Consider the following 17,548-nt stretch of genomic DNA (forward strand, 5'->3'; position numbering starts at 1 on the left):
ACATTTTCCATCTATGCTAAGACTATTTCGGGACGACTTAATTGCAAAAATGTAAAACGCTGCACTCTGAATTGCATAAAGCCTTTACATAATAAGCAGTTCTCTAACCTAGATTACATGTAACTCCTACCCAAGAACAACTGTTACAAAAATCAGAGCTTCTATAGCTTCTGCCCGTCTTCCAGGCTGCTCTGACCTAGAAGCAACAACCACCACCTTGAAGACTATGTTATGCAGCAAATCCCTAATCTGACTTTTAAGAGCAATGACAGCATACAAAATCCCCAAACTGATCAACAGAAGAGGAGGTCAAAAGGGGGGGGGGGGGGGGGGGGAGGGGTAAGGGAATGCCTGCAATCAGTAAAGATTTCTCTGTAACAAAGTGAGATTACGTTTAAGCCTGTTGGCAAGTTCTGTTCAATGATCACCAGCTACTGAGGTTAGTGGAAACAGCAAGCCTACCTCTAAAAGTTACACTGTGCAGATCTTAGAATTGACTTTGGGAGCAGATGCTCCAGTGCTGTTTGAGAGAGACCTTTAGAAGACCAATGCTGCTTCTGAAAATGTCAAGGGAAGAACAGTTTGCCTCCCCTCCCTTCTTGGTGACAGGCAAGATAATTTACAGAAGCTGAAGAAAAGTCATCTCGATAACTTTCTGATTATAGTCATCTGATTCGTGCTACCAAATGTTTGGCAACTGGAAAACCCATGGATAATCTCAAGTAAGGCCCTGCTTTGTAGCAACAGAGTCCCCTCCTTATAAAGTATAGGAATGTGTCTGCTTGGAGTAGCGCCCAGACTTGCAGTTACTCTCATAATCAATCTGCCTGATGGGTTTTGGTGTTTGGTTGGGTTTTTTTAATTCCAAAAAAAAACCACTCTAGATTTGTTACCGTTCATTTGTTTTCTTGAGACTAAACAACTGGATCATTGAGGAAACATACAGATAACTTATTTTACTGTATGGAGATACAGATGTTTGAACCAAGTCCTTCATGTGCACGTACTAACACTTGGAGTGACTCTCCACAAACAGCAACCATTCTGTTCCTGTTCCCAGAAAGTTACTAGCTTTTGAGGACAGAATTTATTTCCAATATCCATCATTTCAAGCGAATTAAGATTCCTCAGTGAAGGTATGACTTTATGATAAGTCTGGACTAGTGCCCTGGGAAGCTCTGAAGTGAGCCACATGCACGTCTGGATGAAATGCAGCCTCTCTTGGTCTTGGCTCTCCACACTGTGAAATGGAAAAGCATCACGCACTTTAGCAGGATAAGGACTAGTTTTGCTTTCATTCCCATTGCCAGAAAAGCATCCCAGTCCGACAAGCCTACACAACCTCAACCAAATACTAATTTCAAGAAGTTCAAAATCAGTGTTTAAAACACTTGGTATGTCAAATTATCTGGCTTTGTAAACGCAGGCCAAATAGCTGGATGTCTTCATCGGGTTATTATGAAAAGGAATTTTCAGTTTTACTTTTTCCCCCAGAAGACTGCAGGTGATGGAGCTGCAAGCAGCTGCTTCACTTCCTCTGATCAGCTGCTTGAAATTCATGTTTGGGAACAATCCCTTCTGCCAGGATTTAGTATATATACCAGGACATACAGCTTCCTAGGAAACCCTCCGGATGAAGAGAATCATGTGTTTTTAAGCACTGTACTTTTAGATTTACAACTAGTTCATCCCCAAAGAGAAACTTTCCAACCCAAAGGAATCTTTATTTTGTTACCTCGTACGGGTGTTTTTTCTGGATAGATACATGCAGTTGCACAAATCACTTCTGGGGTAGTCATTACGTCTGAGAAGTGCGATGCCAAGTTGTGGTGGGTACAGCTGTCACATGCATTCCAGCTGCTGTGTCCGATTGCCACTCCCCGCAAGATCATAAACAGTTTACTAACACATCTTAGCAAGTACCCTTCAAGCAATTTGTTATTCAAATCATTACATTTCAAAACCTGCCTATTACTATTCTACTTTCCACCCATGTTTTTATAGCAGTTATTACATTTTAGAATCTCTGAAATTCTAAAAGAACAGTTTCTTGTATAGGTAATTTGTTGTGCACGCCATCATATCTTGCTTGACCTTGCACTACAGAAATTCGATGGAGCTTCAAATATTGTACTTGGAAAATAACTATGTCATCTGTTCAGTGAAACTCTTTCTTTAAACTTACTGTGTTCCATCTGCCACACTTCTCCATCAGAAACAGCACTTAAGACAAAAGATACAAGTGTTTGCAGTTGACTACAGAAATACAAGCTCTTCACAGGATTATTTAAATATCTAGGTATCAAGAAATTCTGAAATTGCATCTTAAGCTTTAAGTTCTTTCATCTGAAAGGTGTAACGTACAGCCTCAGGACCCAAAGTGGCTGAAGACATTTCAGCACAATGTTCCCACCAGACATCAAGGTGCACCACAGATGTTGTACAACATGCCATACCTGGTTTATAACTGGAAGGCTACACAACCTTCATTCTTCAAATGCTTGAAGATTGTGACTTTACATTTATTATAATTGTGGTTTTCTGATAGTTTTCAACACAATTCTTTAAAAAAGAAAAAAACACAACATACTCCACCTGGTATACCAAAAAAATTGAAATGCTCCTCCATTTCCTCCATCACTATACATTACAGCACATCATCAAGAAATGTCCCTTCTTCCCTACAAACATTCAGTACCTTTTCAAAAGCTAAAGAGTTGAAAGTTTAGGCTCTCATCTTAAAATAATTCCACTGAAGCCACTGGGATGCTGCATGAGCACACGATGTCTCTGTGCGTAACCATACCCCAGAATCAGCATTGTACCCAGTTTTGAAGCCATAAATACATGTCCTCTGCCACGCAGAGCAATGGGAAGGCTTTTATACTACACATCCTAGGATTCACCATTGTCGTCTGTTTAATGGCCATCCTCAGGGTCTGTCCTCTTTTGAGAAAGACCTACATAGCTTCTGATATGTTTACACAAAAACTTCAAAAGCAAATTATTCAGAGTGATGTAAGACCAGTTTATGCAGTTGGAAAGACGACAAGCCTTCAGGCATGCAGCCTCTAGTTAAATTTCTGTTAAAAGAAACAACACGTTCCTTTGCCAGTCCAAAGTAAAAAGTCTGTAAGCCTGATAACTGTAATACAGGATTTTCCTTGAGAACACAGAGGAAAAAAATAGCTAAGATGGTTCTCAACAAATGATTCACTTCTCATGAATTCTATTGGCTATTTCTTCTCCCCACTTTTTCTGAATTTCACTTCAGAAAGCAACGTATTCAGGCAGACATTAAGTGACTGCTGCAGTAAGAATCAGATGCCAAAGAGCCATTTATTGCCTGCAAAGTCCTAGTTCATTTAATCTCTAATTCAGATCTGCTGAAAACTAGTTTCTTCTAAAGGCTCAAAATAATTTAAAAATCCACCTTTTCCCAAGGGTTCATACCTAGCTATACCACAAACGTCTCAGAGTTTCTAATGGTTAAAATTCTCCAGTGTAAATCTAGGGTTTACATACTGACAATACACTGAGTGGCAGAGCACAGCAGATTCGGTTACTTCAGATGGAGCAGCAGAGGGTGCTGGCAGTCTCCCAGGCAGCCTCCCCTCAGCCCCAGCACCAGGAGGAAGGGTGTGTGTGCACGCATGTCTGCGTCTTGCAGGAGGAGGAGTTACCACAGGATTGTAAAAGAAGTACATTTTTTACTTGAAAGGAAATGCAAGACTTCAATTTCCCACTCCCCAATTCTTTAAAAGAGAAAGGAGGAAAAGAAAACAAAAATCCCGAAGAAAATGAAAAGCAAAGCCCTGTGCAAGATGTGCCTGCTGCCCTTCCTAAAACCAGTCAGCCGCATCACTAGCCATGAGAATCCATCAGCACATCTCACGGGTGTAGACTCTGCCTGCTATAGACAGAAATGACACAGGATGGCGAGTACAGGTGTCGTGGTAGAAAGAAAGAAAGATCTGAAGCAGAACATCCTCTTGACAGCCCTGTGCATCCTGTCATAATCACCATGTGTTCTTGGAATGGGGTTCCTGATGAACGTCAGCACATTTGAAATATACTCTTCACAAGATATGAAGCACAAAATAAATCTGAGAAGCCAACCTTAAATACCTTATTGAAGCCTTATTATTAAGTGCCAGCTGAAGCTGACCTGAGAAAGCCTACTGATACAAGTCCTTCACCCTCAAGCACCCTGAACATGCACATTGCCCCAACATACGTTAAAACTTTTAAGTCCTACAACAACTGTTTAATACAGAAGACTCATGTATGTGTGTGGCAGAAATAAACAGACCTAAACTGATTCTGAATATTAGCTGCAGCATAAAATCATCTCACAATGTGAGGGTTTTGTGTGAATTAAGATCACTGAGAAAGCAAAAATTTTCAGTTTGGTCAGACTGAAACTACAGGTCTGTGTATTTACCAGCTACAGATTCTCAGAACGCTGAGTAAAAATCCAAAGTATCAGCAGGAATGCTAAGAAATTTAGTCTTTTAACAATTACAAGGAATTACTCCAAAGTTAGACTCATTCTGAAATTTTTCATTTAGTCAGAAAACCTTGTCCTGTTCCTGACCACAGGTCTCTTATGAAACCTAGTTTCAAATTTATTACCTACACTATTCAGCAGAGGAGTGACAAGGTCTCAACTCTGTCATTATTAATATCCACAACAGGAAGACAAGGTTTGGATTTCAGCCAAGGAAAATCTGTCTATTGAATTGCAGCAGTTCCCCTGAGAAGAGACTCCTTCAAGCCTCACAAAATGCTCCAAAATGAGTGGGAAACAGGGCAATGCTTGGTACAAAGGAAGAAATTCTATCCACAGACAGATCTAGAAACGTTAAACATGAAAGCATTTGTTTAACAGGCTAAACACAAATAACATGCAAGAGCTTGTCAGACCAATGTGCTCTCCATTTTGCATGAGCAAGGCCCTAATGATACTCCAACAAAGAAAGCTTGTTTACCACAAACTGCTTTGTACATACATTCACATGAGGAATGTTTTATGGCCACAACAGTAATCTACACATAGGCAAGAGCTTTCACGTCAGCCAGCCAAATCTTACCTGAGTTAAAGGTATCAGTCATCCTCCTCCCTACTCTGCCTCCCCAGCTCCATGCCATCCCCATTCTATCTTACAGATATCTTTTCTTACAGAAAGAGAAGATGGAAAGGACCGGAAGATATTATGGGGAAAGCTGTGCAATAAAGAATTTGCTTCTGTGCCTTCCTCTCAAGCCTCTCATCTACCTAGTCCTTCCCTTACGTTCCACGGTGAGATACAGCTATGAGTTTATAATGCTTAGCATTAATAAACTCAAATATAAGTTGATGAAAGATTAAATTGATTAAGCTGTATCCCAGCTATCATGCTGGAACACAATTTACATTGTGTATTATGTAACAGAATTTGTATTGCAGGATCCCAATACCATTCCCAGTAAAATGGTTACACAGAAATCCTCCCTTGGGTGCAAACGCTGAAGTCTTTAAGCCACCTCCTGAGGTTAAATTCTTGGAAGCTGTGCCACCTGAGGATGGTTTGGGTAGCACACATATGCACTGTGCATACATCACTGTGTTCTTTCAACTGCAGTAACGAAAAATCCTGCCTCTCTCTACAAACCTCCCCTTTATAGATTGTTGTGACTACAACAGCACCATGCCAGCTTTACAACTGTTCTTTCAAGACTCAAAGACCTTCTCTTTTGGTCTTCGCCTTCTAGAACGCCACAATACTACACTGTCAACAGTAAAGCATCCTTAGCACAGCAGACAGCAACAAAATGCCACTCCTTCGCACTTGCTCCAGCACTTCACCCACAGTACAGGACAGGCAGAGTAACCAGGGTGAATCTCTGTCATTAAGCCTGTCCTAATGTGGCTGCGCCTTCCCAGTCAGCAGCCGAGCATGCACAAAAGCAGCATGTCACTTCGGGCTGAGCCGTGTCCCCCAGCCTGTGACAGCTGCAGCCATCAACCAGACACTGACTGACATAGCTTGGCAGCAGCACAGCTCTAGGCTTGATGCAAATTCAAAATCCAAATACAAATGTAATCACTGAGAAGCAAATAAAAATTCACACTTTCCAATAAGGATAATAACTGAATTTCCATGTAATACTGAAATTTATTTTTCAATAATGGAAATCCATTCTTCTCACCAGGATGTCTATTCCTAGGTGCCACATTCTTTTCTTGTTAATAGTATTTTTCTTTCCCCAAAGTGAGTCACTCTGGAAAACGCCACTCACTTGAAAGAGAAAAATTGACAAACAAACCCAACTGTTGTGAAAATGAATGTTCACTGCTCTATACTACAACTACCACATACCAATAATTTAAACTTCAATCAGAAGAGGAAAGTTCCAAATTACTCAACAATAGTAACTGGCTTCAGGACAAGGAAATATAATTTCAATCTGCAACTGTTAAAATAGTTTCTACTAATACACTGCTAAGCACACGATCTATTTGGCTTTGCTCTAATTTGGCTGGCAAGTCTTTCACAGAAAGACGGAAAATGTTTTTGATGGCTTGTTCAAAAGGAAAAATAGCCATTTATCAGGTTATGTAAAAATCTCATACTTGTGTTGGAAACTACAGTTTGGCAGAACATACTTAATTACCATTGGCTCTTCTAGAACATTAGGTAAAAAATAACTGTTATAATCGCATTATGGGTTTGTCTTTGTTGGTTTAAGACAAAGATTTTAGTCAAAGGCCTCATTAAATCTTAGATCATTCTTTGCAGAGCTTAGCTCCTCCATGGGTCTACAAAAACAAGGAAGTACAACTATAATCCATAGAAGTAAAAGAAAGATGGAAAGAATTCCAAGCTTTTTTATGCTCAAATGTAAAGAGACACATTTTCCCTTTCAAACTAAGACTGTTCATTAGAAACTATACCTGTTGAAACAAAATTATTTGTGAAATCAACCCTCAAAATCAGAGTCAAACACTTCAGTCCATAGAGGCAATATTGTAAATAGGTGTTCTGAAGTACACACCCACAAGGCTCAAGACAAAACATTTTAAGAGCCACATCCAGATAGAGCGTGGCTCCAGCAAGGCTGTACTACCTCAAAATTACAGGATTCCTTACGGCAAAGATTTTCATGCATGTCCTCTTATCCTCCAAAATATTTTTGTCTCACATTATGCAAATTCAATGTACTCTTTGCATACTCACCACAGTTAGAAAAATGGACTACAAAACTCAATTAAAAACAATGTTGCATAGGAAAAAAAAAATTAAAGATTTATCAGCGTGAAGGCTGAGAGTTTCTGTATGGATTTTGAACTACAGATGTCCTAATGCACACAATATTTTCATTACAGATCAATCAGATTTGAGTGCTCATCTGATTCTGAGTTTTGGCACTAGTGAAAGTTTTGCATTTGTTATAAACTTAAGAGTTTGCTTCATTTCCCTTAGAGCCCCTGCAAAACCTACCACAGTCTTCATATTCTAAAAGCACAGCATTCCTTTGCACCATGAATAGAGCCAGAATAACATCTGTCTGCCTGCATTAATGACTGAACTAACAAAGTAGTTAATTGTCCACCTCCTTCTGAACAGGTTCTAAACACTGGCCAGACAGCTACCATCTTCTGCAAGGAACATTCTTGTCTCATAAATACCAGTATCAAAATAAGAGTTCATCTGCAAGCTCTTTATGTAATCTACTCTTCATATTTAAACCTTGCAGTTGAGTAAACTGACACCACAGACTAAAGCTATATTCACCCCAAATTCATAAACTAGATCTGATCTGTTATGTAAATCAAAATGTGTACTACTTGGAAAATCATAAGCTCTGCTGTATCTGCAAGACGTATACTTGGGAAGTTCTGCTGTGTTCATTTAAGGGTTTAATTTAAGGATTTAATGCAATTAATAGGTAAGCAAACTCACTGCTCCTCTTGTCCACCTAAGTGACAGACGTTGCCTCCATCTCCCAGCCATGTATGATTAGATCCGTAACTGTGAAAATGTACTCTTTAGGTTTTTATTTTAAAATTCCACTCCCTTTCCAAGGCAACAGCCATTGTAATTTATTTTAAGCTTTGAAGTAGTTTCTCCTCTCCCCTGACAAAATTATTGTTAAGGCAAATAAAACTGTTTCAGAACTTGAACTAATTTGATCATGGCACAATACTTCCACAACTGGCTTGGGCTGCTCCCACCAGTAGTTCGTTCTATGGCCAACATAATAGATATCATGTGAATAAACTTCTCTTTCACCTTGTACATATTAAAAAAAAACCCTACTTCCACCCCAAAAGATGGTACAGACATCTCACAGGAGAATGAAGGGAAACGAGTTAATGAGTAATTTAATAACAAATGCAGCTTTGTATGTATTTTATCCATTAGCAGTCCTGAAAACCAAATTCTGACAGTGCACTAAGGAGAGAGAAGAAAGAAAAAAAAAAAAAAACAACAAAACTTTGTGGTGCTTTATTAGTGTTCCTCACTCCAGCCTGAAAGGCAGTGCTGTTTCTCCTGCCCATTCCCTTTCCAACCCCCTCAAGGGACGTGTCAGTAACCAGATATCAACTATAAACCCATTTGTAATAAGGTATCGGCACATCTGAGACCAATCAGACCACCCTTTTTCCTGAACTACTGAGCCATTTTCATCAGAAAATGTGCAGCAGACACCACATCCTGAGTGGTAGATATTTTCAAAAATAAGAAAAAATGCTTTATGGAGTTTTAAGTCACCGGTGTTACTTTAAAATTCCATATTGGCGCCAAAAACCCCATCTTTTCAGGCACATACATACTCTGTACCTACCATCCAGAAGGACGGTCATCGAAAAGTTTAAGATCTGTTAATACTTCGAGAAGCACTGTGCTCTACTGGAAGAAGATGCTGAATGTGAAGACTTCAGTTCCAGATTTTGGTCTATTCCTTAGGTGGTGTGGTCAAGCATTCTGTCATTTGCACTGTGTTCAAAAAAGAAGTGGAAATGATGGTGCTTACAATCGTTTTAAAGGATTTTCACATCTATTGCTAAAATAAATGCTACGTAGGAGATGAACAGTCTTGTAGATGCTGAAATGTAAGGTGAAGAGGTACGGATTTCTTACCATCCCCTAGCTGAAATTTATCGGACTTCAAGAAAACTCCAAGTATAGCAGTTTTGTTTGGGGTTTTTCGTTTTTTAAATAACTGATTACTGAAATTCCATAATCATAGATGTTTCCTTTATCTCCATTTCAATTTCTGTAAACCTCTAGAGCTAAGAAGAGTTTGGAAAGCATGAAACTCCTTCCTTTTCACCCATATAAAATTCCTTTTTTCTAGCCCTAGTCCTTGCAAAATATCAAGTTTTAAAACTTTGTTGTTACAATACATCAGCTTGATTCTTGGTTTCCTTTAAACAAGCAATTTCCCCTGAAGAATTACAGAAGAAAAATCATTTTTGAGCCAATCCGTTCTCTTTTTTTCTTTTATAATGGGTTATTTGAAGCTGCTCAGGTTTTGGAATATCAGGGTAAATGTCAGGGAGATAAATCACCAACACACCTCGTGAAACTTGCTGCAGGACTCTCAGTAAACAAGCTGGAACATATGGTTATAATTATGATTTGTATGACCACAGAAATCAGCAGCTCTAGTCATGAATGACAGCCTCCCTATGCTATGTGTTGTACATATGCATGGATGGTCCCTACCCCGAACAACTTCCAATCTACAGACAGGGCAAGAGACAAGATGGATCAGCACAGAGAGAGGCTGGAGAAGAGGCATTATTAGTCATCATGGTAGCAGAGCTCCCAGTACACCACAAGCCTAGACAATGTCAGGCAGATATGACAGAAAAAGAAGCTTTACAGAAGACTTAAAACCAGAATGTGTAAGATGATATATTTTGTCACTGCTGTAAGTCTGGATTGGTGGTAGCCATGGGTACCCAGGAGCATCAAACCTCTATGAATGAAAGAAAAAATACCCTAAACACCCTTTGCTCCCTGGTCTAACTCTCACCAGAGTCAGTGGAACACTTCCGAGAACTATCAGGAAACCAGGACCTTACAGTATAAACTCATCTTCTCAAAAAGGATGCTTTGCTCTCATTGCCATTAGCACCTAGGAAAAAAACAGGGGTCCCAGTGCAAGTCTATGCTATCTGTACAGCTATTTCTACATCACTAGTGGTTTACTATCACAAATATGTTGGTGAAACATAAGACTGATCAAGAACTTATTAAATAATTATAATACTACAGCTCTTCTAGTTTCAGATCCTTGTGATTGAAAGCCCCACGGCTTTTGGCGGACCTGGGGCCAAGGTACATTACCAGAAGTGCTACTGCTGTTTAACTGTTCTAGAATCTCACGTCATTCAATACCACAGAGATAAATTAATTTCAAGAAAAACAAAGCAAACAAAAAAACCCCAACAACCAACCCACAGTATATATCAAAGGAAGTGTGTAAGAGCTTGATAGTGAATACATCGCTGGCCTGCAGAGATTTATGCCAGAGGCAATGTTTTCCTGTGCTACTGTGATTAAGACAGAAGATTAATTTTATCTTATGACAAATGGCAATGAAGACTCTCGAAGGTGACATTCAGGAACTGCTCTGACATTAGTGCAACCAAACTTCAAATCAGCTCCTATGGTCCTCATAGCACCAAAGCACAGACTTCAGTCAGGATGAAGCTGCTCTAGAACCCAGTTTGCTGGGCAGCTTTTGCAGACTGAGCCTGCCACAGCTACATCACTACTAATCCTCAACTACCTAGTCCCAAAGAACATGTGCTTGAATTGCAGCCACACATTTTGCTCCAGTTCAGACACATCTTTAGAGAAATTAAGAGAAAGGCTGAAGATCTAGACACTATCTAAATCCTCACATTCAGGCAGGTCAACATGCCATGATTACAGCAACAAGAGGATGACACTGCTACAGACTGTAAGCAAGAAGGAATATGAACAGACAGAACTGGGAAAGAAGTCTCAGACCTACATTTTCATTATGGTGAGTATGAACAGGCAATTAAACACTGACTAAGCACCAGGGAGACAGACGAGACTGTAGTCATGTAGCAGATCATACACCAGATCTGTGACACATCATGAAAAGGCTCTGGAAGGTAGAAACAACCAGCCTGAAATATTTGTTAGTAGAAAAAAAGCTTGATGGAATCATAAGAAATAACAGACACATTGTTAATAGCTTTTTGTGTCTCTCCACTTTGACATGTTTTAATCTAGATATTACAGATAAAACTACACAAAATTGAAGACAAAAATGTATTAACATGAAATGCTAAATATGAATAAATAGTTTTCTTGTAAAGTTAAAGATAATCATGCAAGTGCTCCTATTAACCTGAACATAGCACCGGGGGAAAAAAAAAAAAAGAATAAGCTATAGTATAAGTCACCAATGTACACCACAGGTCATCAGATGCCTTCAAGTACACTAATGCTGAATGACAAAATGCAGAGTGAAGTACATACTTACATGACAGAAAGTCAATAATGGTCAGGAATGTTTGTCTAGTTCCAACCAAAGAGTGCAGACATGAGAAAACAAGTCATCATTGACCACTATACACTGAATTCTGCAATTTATATTAATGCCACAACAGTACATTTGTGGGCCAGATTAGTTATGATGATTGTTTAGGTGATCAATGAAGATGAATCCAACTCCTGCCTTTTCATTAGATTCTTACAGGTACAACACTGTACCCATTACATCTATAGTCATCTAAACAGCATAAACTAAGTCAATTATATCTTACTCTTGCAGTAATTCTTATATACTGCAAGATGCATTAAAGTGCTTTTAATAGCAAAAGTATTATCTGGATCAACTCTTTCAACTGAAACCATTTAAACTGACTTGTTTTTCAATAGTCTTGAGTAGCACTATCATTTTCCTGTAGCATATCATCTGCTTGGCAGTTCCTCACTGTAACATGGATTTTATTTTGCATGAAATAAAATGACTAATTAAAAAATTTTGCTTGCCCACAAGAAGTTCCCTCAACTTGGTTAACTGTGGACCATGAACTGGCAAACGCCAATAGTACTCCCAAATGAGAGGAGAGGATTTAAAAAACAAAAAAATATTTTTTGAAGCTAAGTTGATTCAACGGACCTTGTGACCCAAGAAAAATGAATTTCTAATATATGAGGTCTACTCTCTAGTGCCATGCATTTTGTGTCATTTATGCCTTCACATCACATCAACACCACAGCAGTACTTTACAATTATTTTGCACACCTACAGAAAGACTACAAAAGCAAAGAAAAGTAGACTCAGCATAGAAGAATGTCCTTTATGAAGTTGCAAAACATCATTACTTCCCCCCTCATTCCAAACCCACAACTGTTTATTTAACTACTGCCGGACAACATATTTGTCAACACAATTCTAATCAGGGTATTTCATATATAGGATAGATAAAGGTACTTGCACACAGATAACTTGCACGCAATCACAGGCTAAACCAAGGAGAAGTAATCGGTGTGAGGATGTTGGCTGTATGGCTTCAGGGTTCAGCAGGCTCATGAGAGGGAAAAAAAAATAGGCTACAAAGGATGAGAAGCAGGAGAAGGTTAACTGTGAGAAAGGGCAAACTTCTGCTCATATCGTGTATAATTATCACTCCCGCTGAATCACGAGGAAGGAAAGGGGGGGTGGAATTAAAATAATGTGCTTGTAAGAGTTTGTTGATCTACTGCTGCTGTGCAAGTGACTATGAAATATGAACAATGTAATCCATGGTAACATAGATGACTGTGGTATCAAGTTAAATAATTTCAAATTAACAAGCATAATAATTATTTTAGGGCTCAAAATTTCATATGAAAAATCAATGATTTTTAAAGCCAGATTCATACATCCTTCCATCCTAAAAAGATTATATTTAGACTACTTCAGTAAACTTATTTTAAGCACTACATGGTATTTAAAGACACTGAGTAATATAAAAGTGAATTTTCAATTTTTCCTTTCTTCTTTCAATTCTCATCCTGTAAAGATTTCAAAATACACAAAAATAACACAATACAGAAACCATGTCTAAGTTTTCCACATCTATTCATTGCTCAAATTTTGCTTCTGTACCATAACAACTACCACTTTGTGGTGTTGTTTTCAAATCTGTGTTGTACTCTACCCATGTACCTGATGCTATATAAAACAAAGGATTGCAAAGGATTAATTCGAAAGTAATTACAGATGGGCCATCATAGAATGGTCTAGTTTGGAAGGGTCCCGAAAGATCATCTAGTTCCACCCCCCTGACACAGACAGGGACACCTCCCACCAGCCCAGATGGCTTCAAGCCCCATCCAACCTGGCCTTGGGCACTGCTGGGGATGGGGCAACCTGTGTAAATATATCATTTACTCTACCAAACCTATCGTGTCCAAGTTTCATCTATAGGCCAACATCATATACAGGCAAATAATTAGACACAGAAAACATTAGCCAACTGTTTAGGCACAAACAGAAAAAATATTTTACTTCTCTAACAGGATGTGGTACTTTTTTCCCTTTCCCAGGCAGGTCATTAGAAAGCTCTTTATAAAGGCTCTTTTACTTAAAGCTTTAAACGAATACACTTAATTCACTGGAGAAGAGATGGCACTTCAGGTACTCATGAAAGAAGCAAGAAAATAAGCGTAGGAGTATGCCAAGGGAGTTGTTAAGAGAACGGTTCAAGAGGAGTGAAGGGGGTGGAAGTGTAGGAAGAGACAAGAACAGACGTAGGCTGAAACCTTAAAAGTCTGCATTAAGTAGTGCAAACTCTAAATACAAGGAGTAAAAAGTCGTGGGGGGATATGGTATCAGAGATCTACAGAGGAAGGCAGGAGTGGTGGCAATATGGATGGACTTTACAGATCAGTCAAGTAAGGACAAGACAAAAAAAAAAAAGCTATTTTGCCTGTGGCAGCACTAAAACAGAAAGACACTCAAGCGTGACTAAGCAATTAAAACCAAGAAGAATAAAACCATCAGGTAAGTAGAGGTATCAAAATAGGCAAGGAGAACTGCTCTCCAGTCACAAGCAAAAGCACAAACAACATACTGAAAACTGCTTTGGAAAAAACATTGTAAGATCAATTTTCTCTAGCAATTGAAAAAGAAGGAAAAGAATGTACCTGTTGGGACTCTTGAATAAAAATGTTGTGGGGAACAATTTTAATTTCTTCTCTGTTTAAATAAACTGCAACCAAGCAATGGTTTTCTGACACATTTATCTTACGGGCACAACCCAAACATCACAGTGGTCTACCCATAAGCGTGTAAACTAGAAACCAGAAAGGAGATGCGTGTCCCAGCAGCACGCTCAGCTGCCTATAACCTCACGGTACACAGAAGCAACGATGTATTCAGGCTATGCTGCACCAAGTTACAGAGACACGCTCTTTTACTGCCTCCATGAGGAGATCCACACACACTGTCACAGACTGTGAAATATTTTCTGGCAGACCATTTGTGGCCTGAACTTTAATATCCCCTAGGGATGCTGCCAGTGAAAGGATTTCACAAAAGAGCAAAATAAATATTATCAGTTTTAACAGCAACCGACTTGCAAAGTATCATTTCAGTTTATCAGGGAAAAAGAAAATAACATATACCTTTACTATCAGCAATATATTATATTTTATTCTACAGAAAAAAAAAAACCCCAACAAACCCACACGTTTAGGATGAATTTTAATATGTAATACACACACCAATAAAACACACCTGGTGCGGGGGTAGAGAGCAAGTACCAACCAAAACACAGCGTATAGCACAACAAACACAAGAACTCTTTTCCTTAACAAAAAACAGCATCAAGTCTTTTATATTCTTCACACAACACCTCTCTATAGCAAACAGGTCAGAATCTAGTCATACCATTCTGGAAAAAGCCAGTGGTCTGCCTACCAGGAAAGGCATATGCTACAGTACGGTACGAAAAAGTACTACCTAGGTCACTCCCTTACATCACAGGATCCTCGAGACTTGGAAGGGACCCCGTGAGACCACCTGCTCCAACCTTCTGCTCAAGCAGAGCCACAGGGCAAGTCACCGTATTCATCAAGAAATTACAGAGAAGAAAATACGCACATAAAAGTACTTCTTACAACATTTTAAGTAACTCTAAGCATGTGATTTATCAAATGGGGCACTACTCATTTGTCTGGGGGGTTTTTATGTCTCAATAGAAGAAAGGTATGGACTAAGTGCTACTTTTACCATGTGCTGTCCTTCAGGTATCCCTGCAGATAGAACTGCTTCAGATTCTAACACATCTCAAGATGGACCCTATATGATTACAATCCAAGCAAGCCTTAAGTGGACAGCTTTTCTATACTGAGCATGCACACTGGTATCACTTGCTGAAAAAGAAGTGGGCTACAGGTGTGTTTCTAAGCGGTCACACAGCAGGCAAACCTTACTTCATAAGGTCTGAAGTATAGTTTTTAGAGAATAAGACTCACTTGCCACCCCAGACGCGATTCCATAAAGCAGTCCTCCTCCGTCTGTCTGCTGCTGAAAGACACGGGTCCCTGGAGGAGGGCTTCTTTCTTGTCTAATGAAATTATATAGTAAAGTTTTCACAAGTCTGCTGGTATATGGGAGACTGAAAAGAGAAAGAAAACAACTTTAGTTGACTCAGAACTTGCAAAAATCGGCACAGCAAAGCCCAGGCAGGGTGCAAGGGCTGGTGTTTGAGATTAAAGACAGACAGGAACTCTCCCATTGCTGAGCAGACTGGAAAGGGAAAGAACGTCAAAGTCTTGCCCACGCAAAGCTGCATGGACTTCAGCAGGGCTCTGCAGGAACACCTTCAACAGCAGGGTCACGGAAACTATGTTTTGTTCATTTTTCAATACTAGTTCTGAATCAGTCATTTAATTTGTGGGATCATTGTATTCTTTTACCTCAAGACAGAACTGGGAAAATATTTATGCAAGGGAGAGAAAAATTCTATTTGTTTAGGTTTTGCTCCATGCTTTGGTTACATAGAACAGGTAACAATAGTATTTCCCCACCCCTCCCAGGATTTTGTGTGTGCACGGCTGGGGCCAATTTGCAAAGACCCATGAAACATGTGACCTCACATCAGTGATTTTCACAAATGCACACAGAATTTGTTGGATTTAAATAAAAGGTTACAGTATTTCCAAAACAGAGGATCATTTCCACAGAAGCAAACAGTTGGTTCCCATTCCTGTATATTTTAGAGGTGAACAGAGAGGGGCTATGTTATGGTGAACTCCAGTGCCCTGCCACCATTACCCCTCCAGCTCCTCCCACTGCCCCAGATTTCCAGCCACCAAATTCCCACCCCTGTCTCCAAAGGCCAGGTACCAGCTACTCCCAACTCAGACTCAGACCACATACTACCTCTTCTCCCAAACGCTCCCCCATTTTGCCCCAAACCCTTAATACCTTTGGTCCAGAGGTTTAAGTACCACCAAACCCCACACATACTGAGGCTCTGCCTCTACCTTGCTGCGGTTCCAAGCTGGCCTGCCCTGTCTTCCTTCTGCCCACAGCCAAGCTGAGCCTCCCCTCATTCCCCTGCATGTCATAACGAACGCAGGACCTCTCTCATATCCAGTAGAGATTTCAGAAAACCAGACAATAGATATATTTACCAAAAATCTACCCACATGGAATTTAAAATTGAAAGAGGATGAACATATAGCCTGACTAAAATGCATATAAGCAACTATGACAAAGCATTTAAACAAAACACCTGACTTGCCAGTACAAGTGGTATTACTCACACAACCCAGTTTACCATCTAAGTATTTCCACTACTGCAGCTTAAAACTCAGCGCAGCACATATCTACAGTCCTTCAAGGAGCTGCTATTTATATCCCAGGAAGGCTCCTTAGCATTTCTGAGGTATGCAGGTTCTCTAGACTGCAGTGGTACAGAATAAGACCATAGCTAAATAGAAAAAAAAACTCAAAACCCATCCTGAAAAGTAAAAGCCGTTTTAAGTTAATGAAATTACCCTCAACAAATGAAAATGGCTTCCAATATAGTTTTAATGAAGTCTGGGCTGTGAGATTTAAAACTGAAACGCTCCAACAGCCTTTACTAATGTTTGCTTTTATTTTCTTTTTTCTTTTGAGCAGCACAAGTTTTCTATCAAAATTTATTTCTCTACCTTTTGGTTTCAAATACAAAGAGTCTAAACAAGCAATCAGAAGCATTTGCTTCACCATTAGGTACCACTCCAGAACACAACATACCATCGACCATGCATCAGGTATTTGTGAATGATGCTCTCTCGTAGAATTTCTTTGTGGAATAATTGGCAGGAGAGGAAGACAATGAGAGTTGTCACAGCTTCCAAAGAAATGCTGTATGTAATATCTCTGCAGAAAAAAAGAAAAATTTATAAAGATTAATCTACTGGATTTGTTTACCAGCTGACTTCCAAGAACACTTGGTAGCTTCACCTGAGGTTATACGTGGTTTAGCACAGTGAGTTTCAATTGGGAACATGTAAACAACAAATTCAAA

General features: G+C 39.4%; 1 protein-coding gene across 4 annotated transcripts in view; it reads right to left on the reverse strand.

Annotated features, from left to right (window-relative positions):
- Positions 1–17,548, reverse strand: part of DYM (dymeclin) — a 220,029-nt gene that overhangs the window by 158,018 nt on the left and 44,463 nt on the right. For all 4 annotated transcript variants that reach the window (XM_040579681.1, XM_040579683.1, XM_040579680.1 and 1 more), the window contains 2 exons: positions 17,275–17,400; positions 15,504–15,646 (listed from right to left, as the gene is read on the reverse strand). In XM_040579681.1, the coding sequence (XP_040435615.1) occupies positions 15,504–15,646; positions 17,275–17,400 (269 nt within the window). The remainder of the gene's footprint in view (positions 1–15,503; positions 15,647–17,274; positions 17,401–17,548) is intronic.

Source organism: Falco naumanni, chromosome Z, assembly GCF_017639655.2.
Source record: "Falco naumanni isolate bFalNau1 chromosome Z, bFalNau1.pat, whole genome shotgun sequence".
NCBI lineage: Eukaryota > Metazoa > Chordata > Aves > Falconiformes > Falconidae > Falco > Falco naumanni.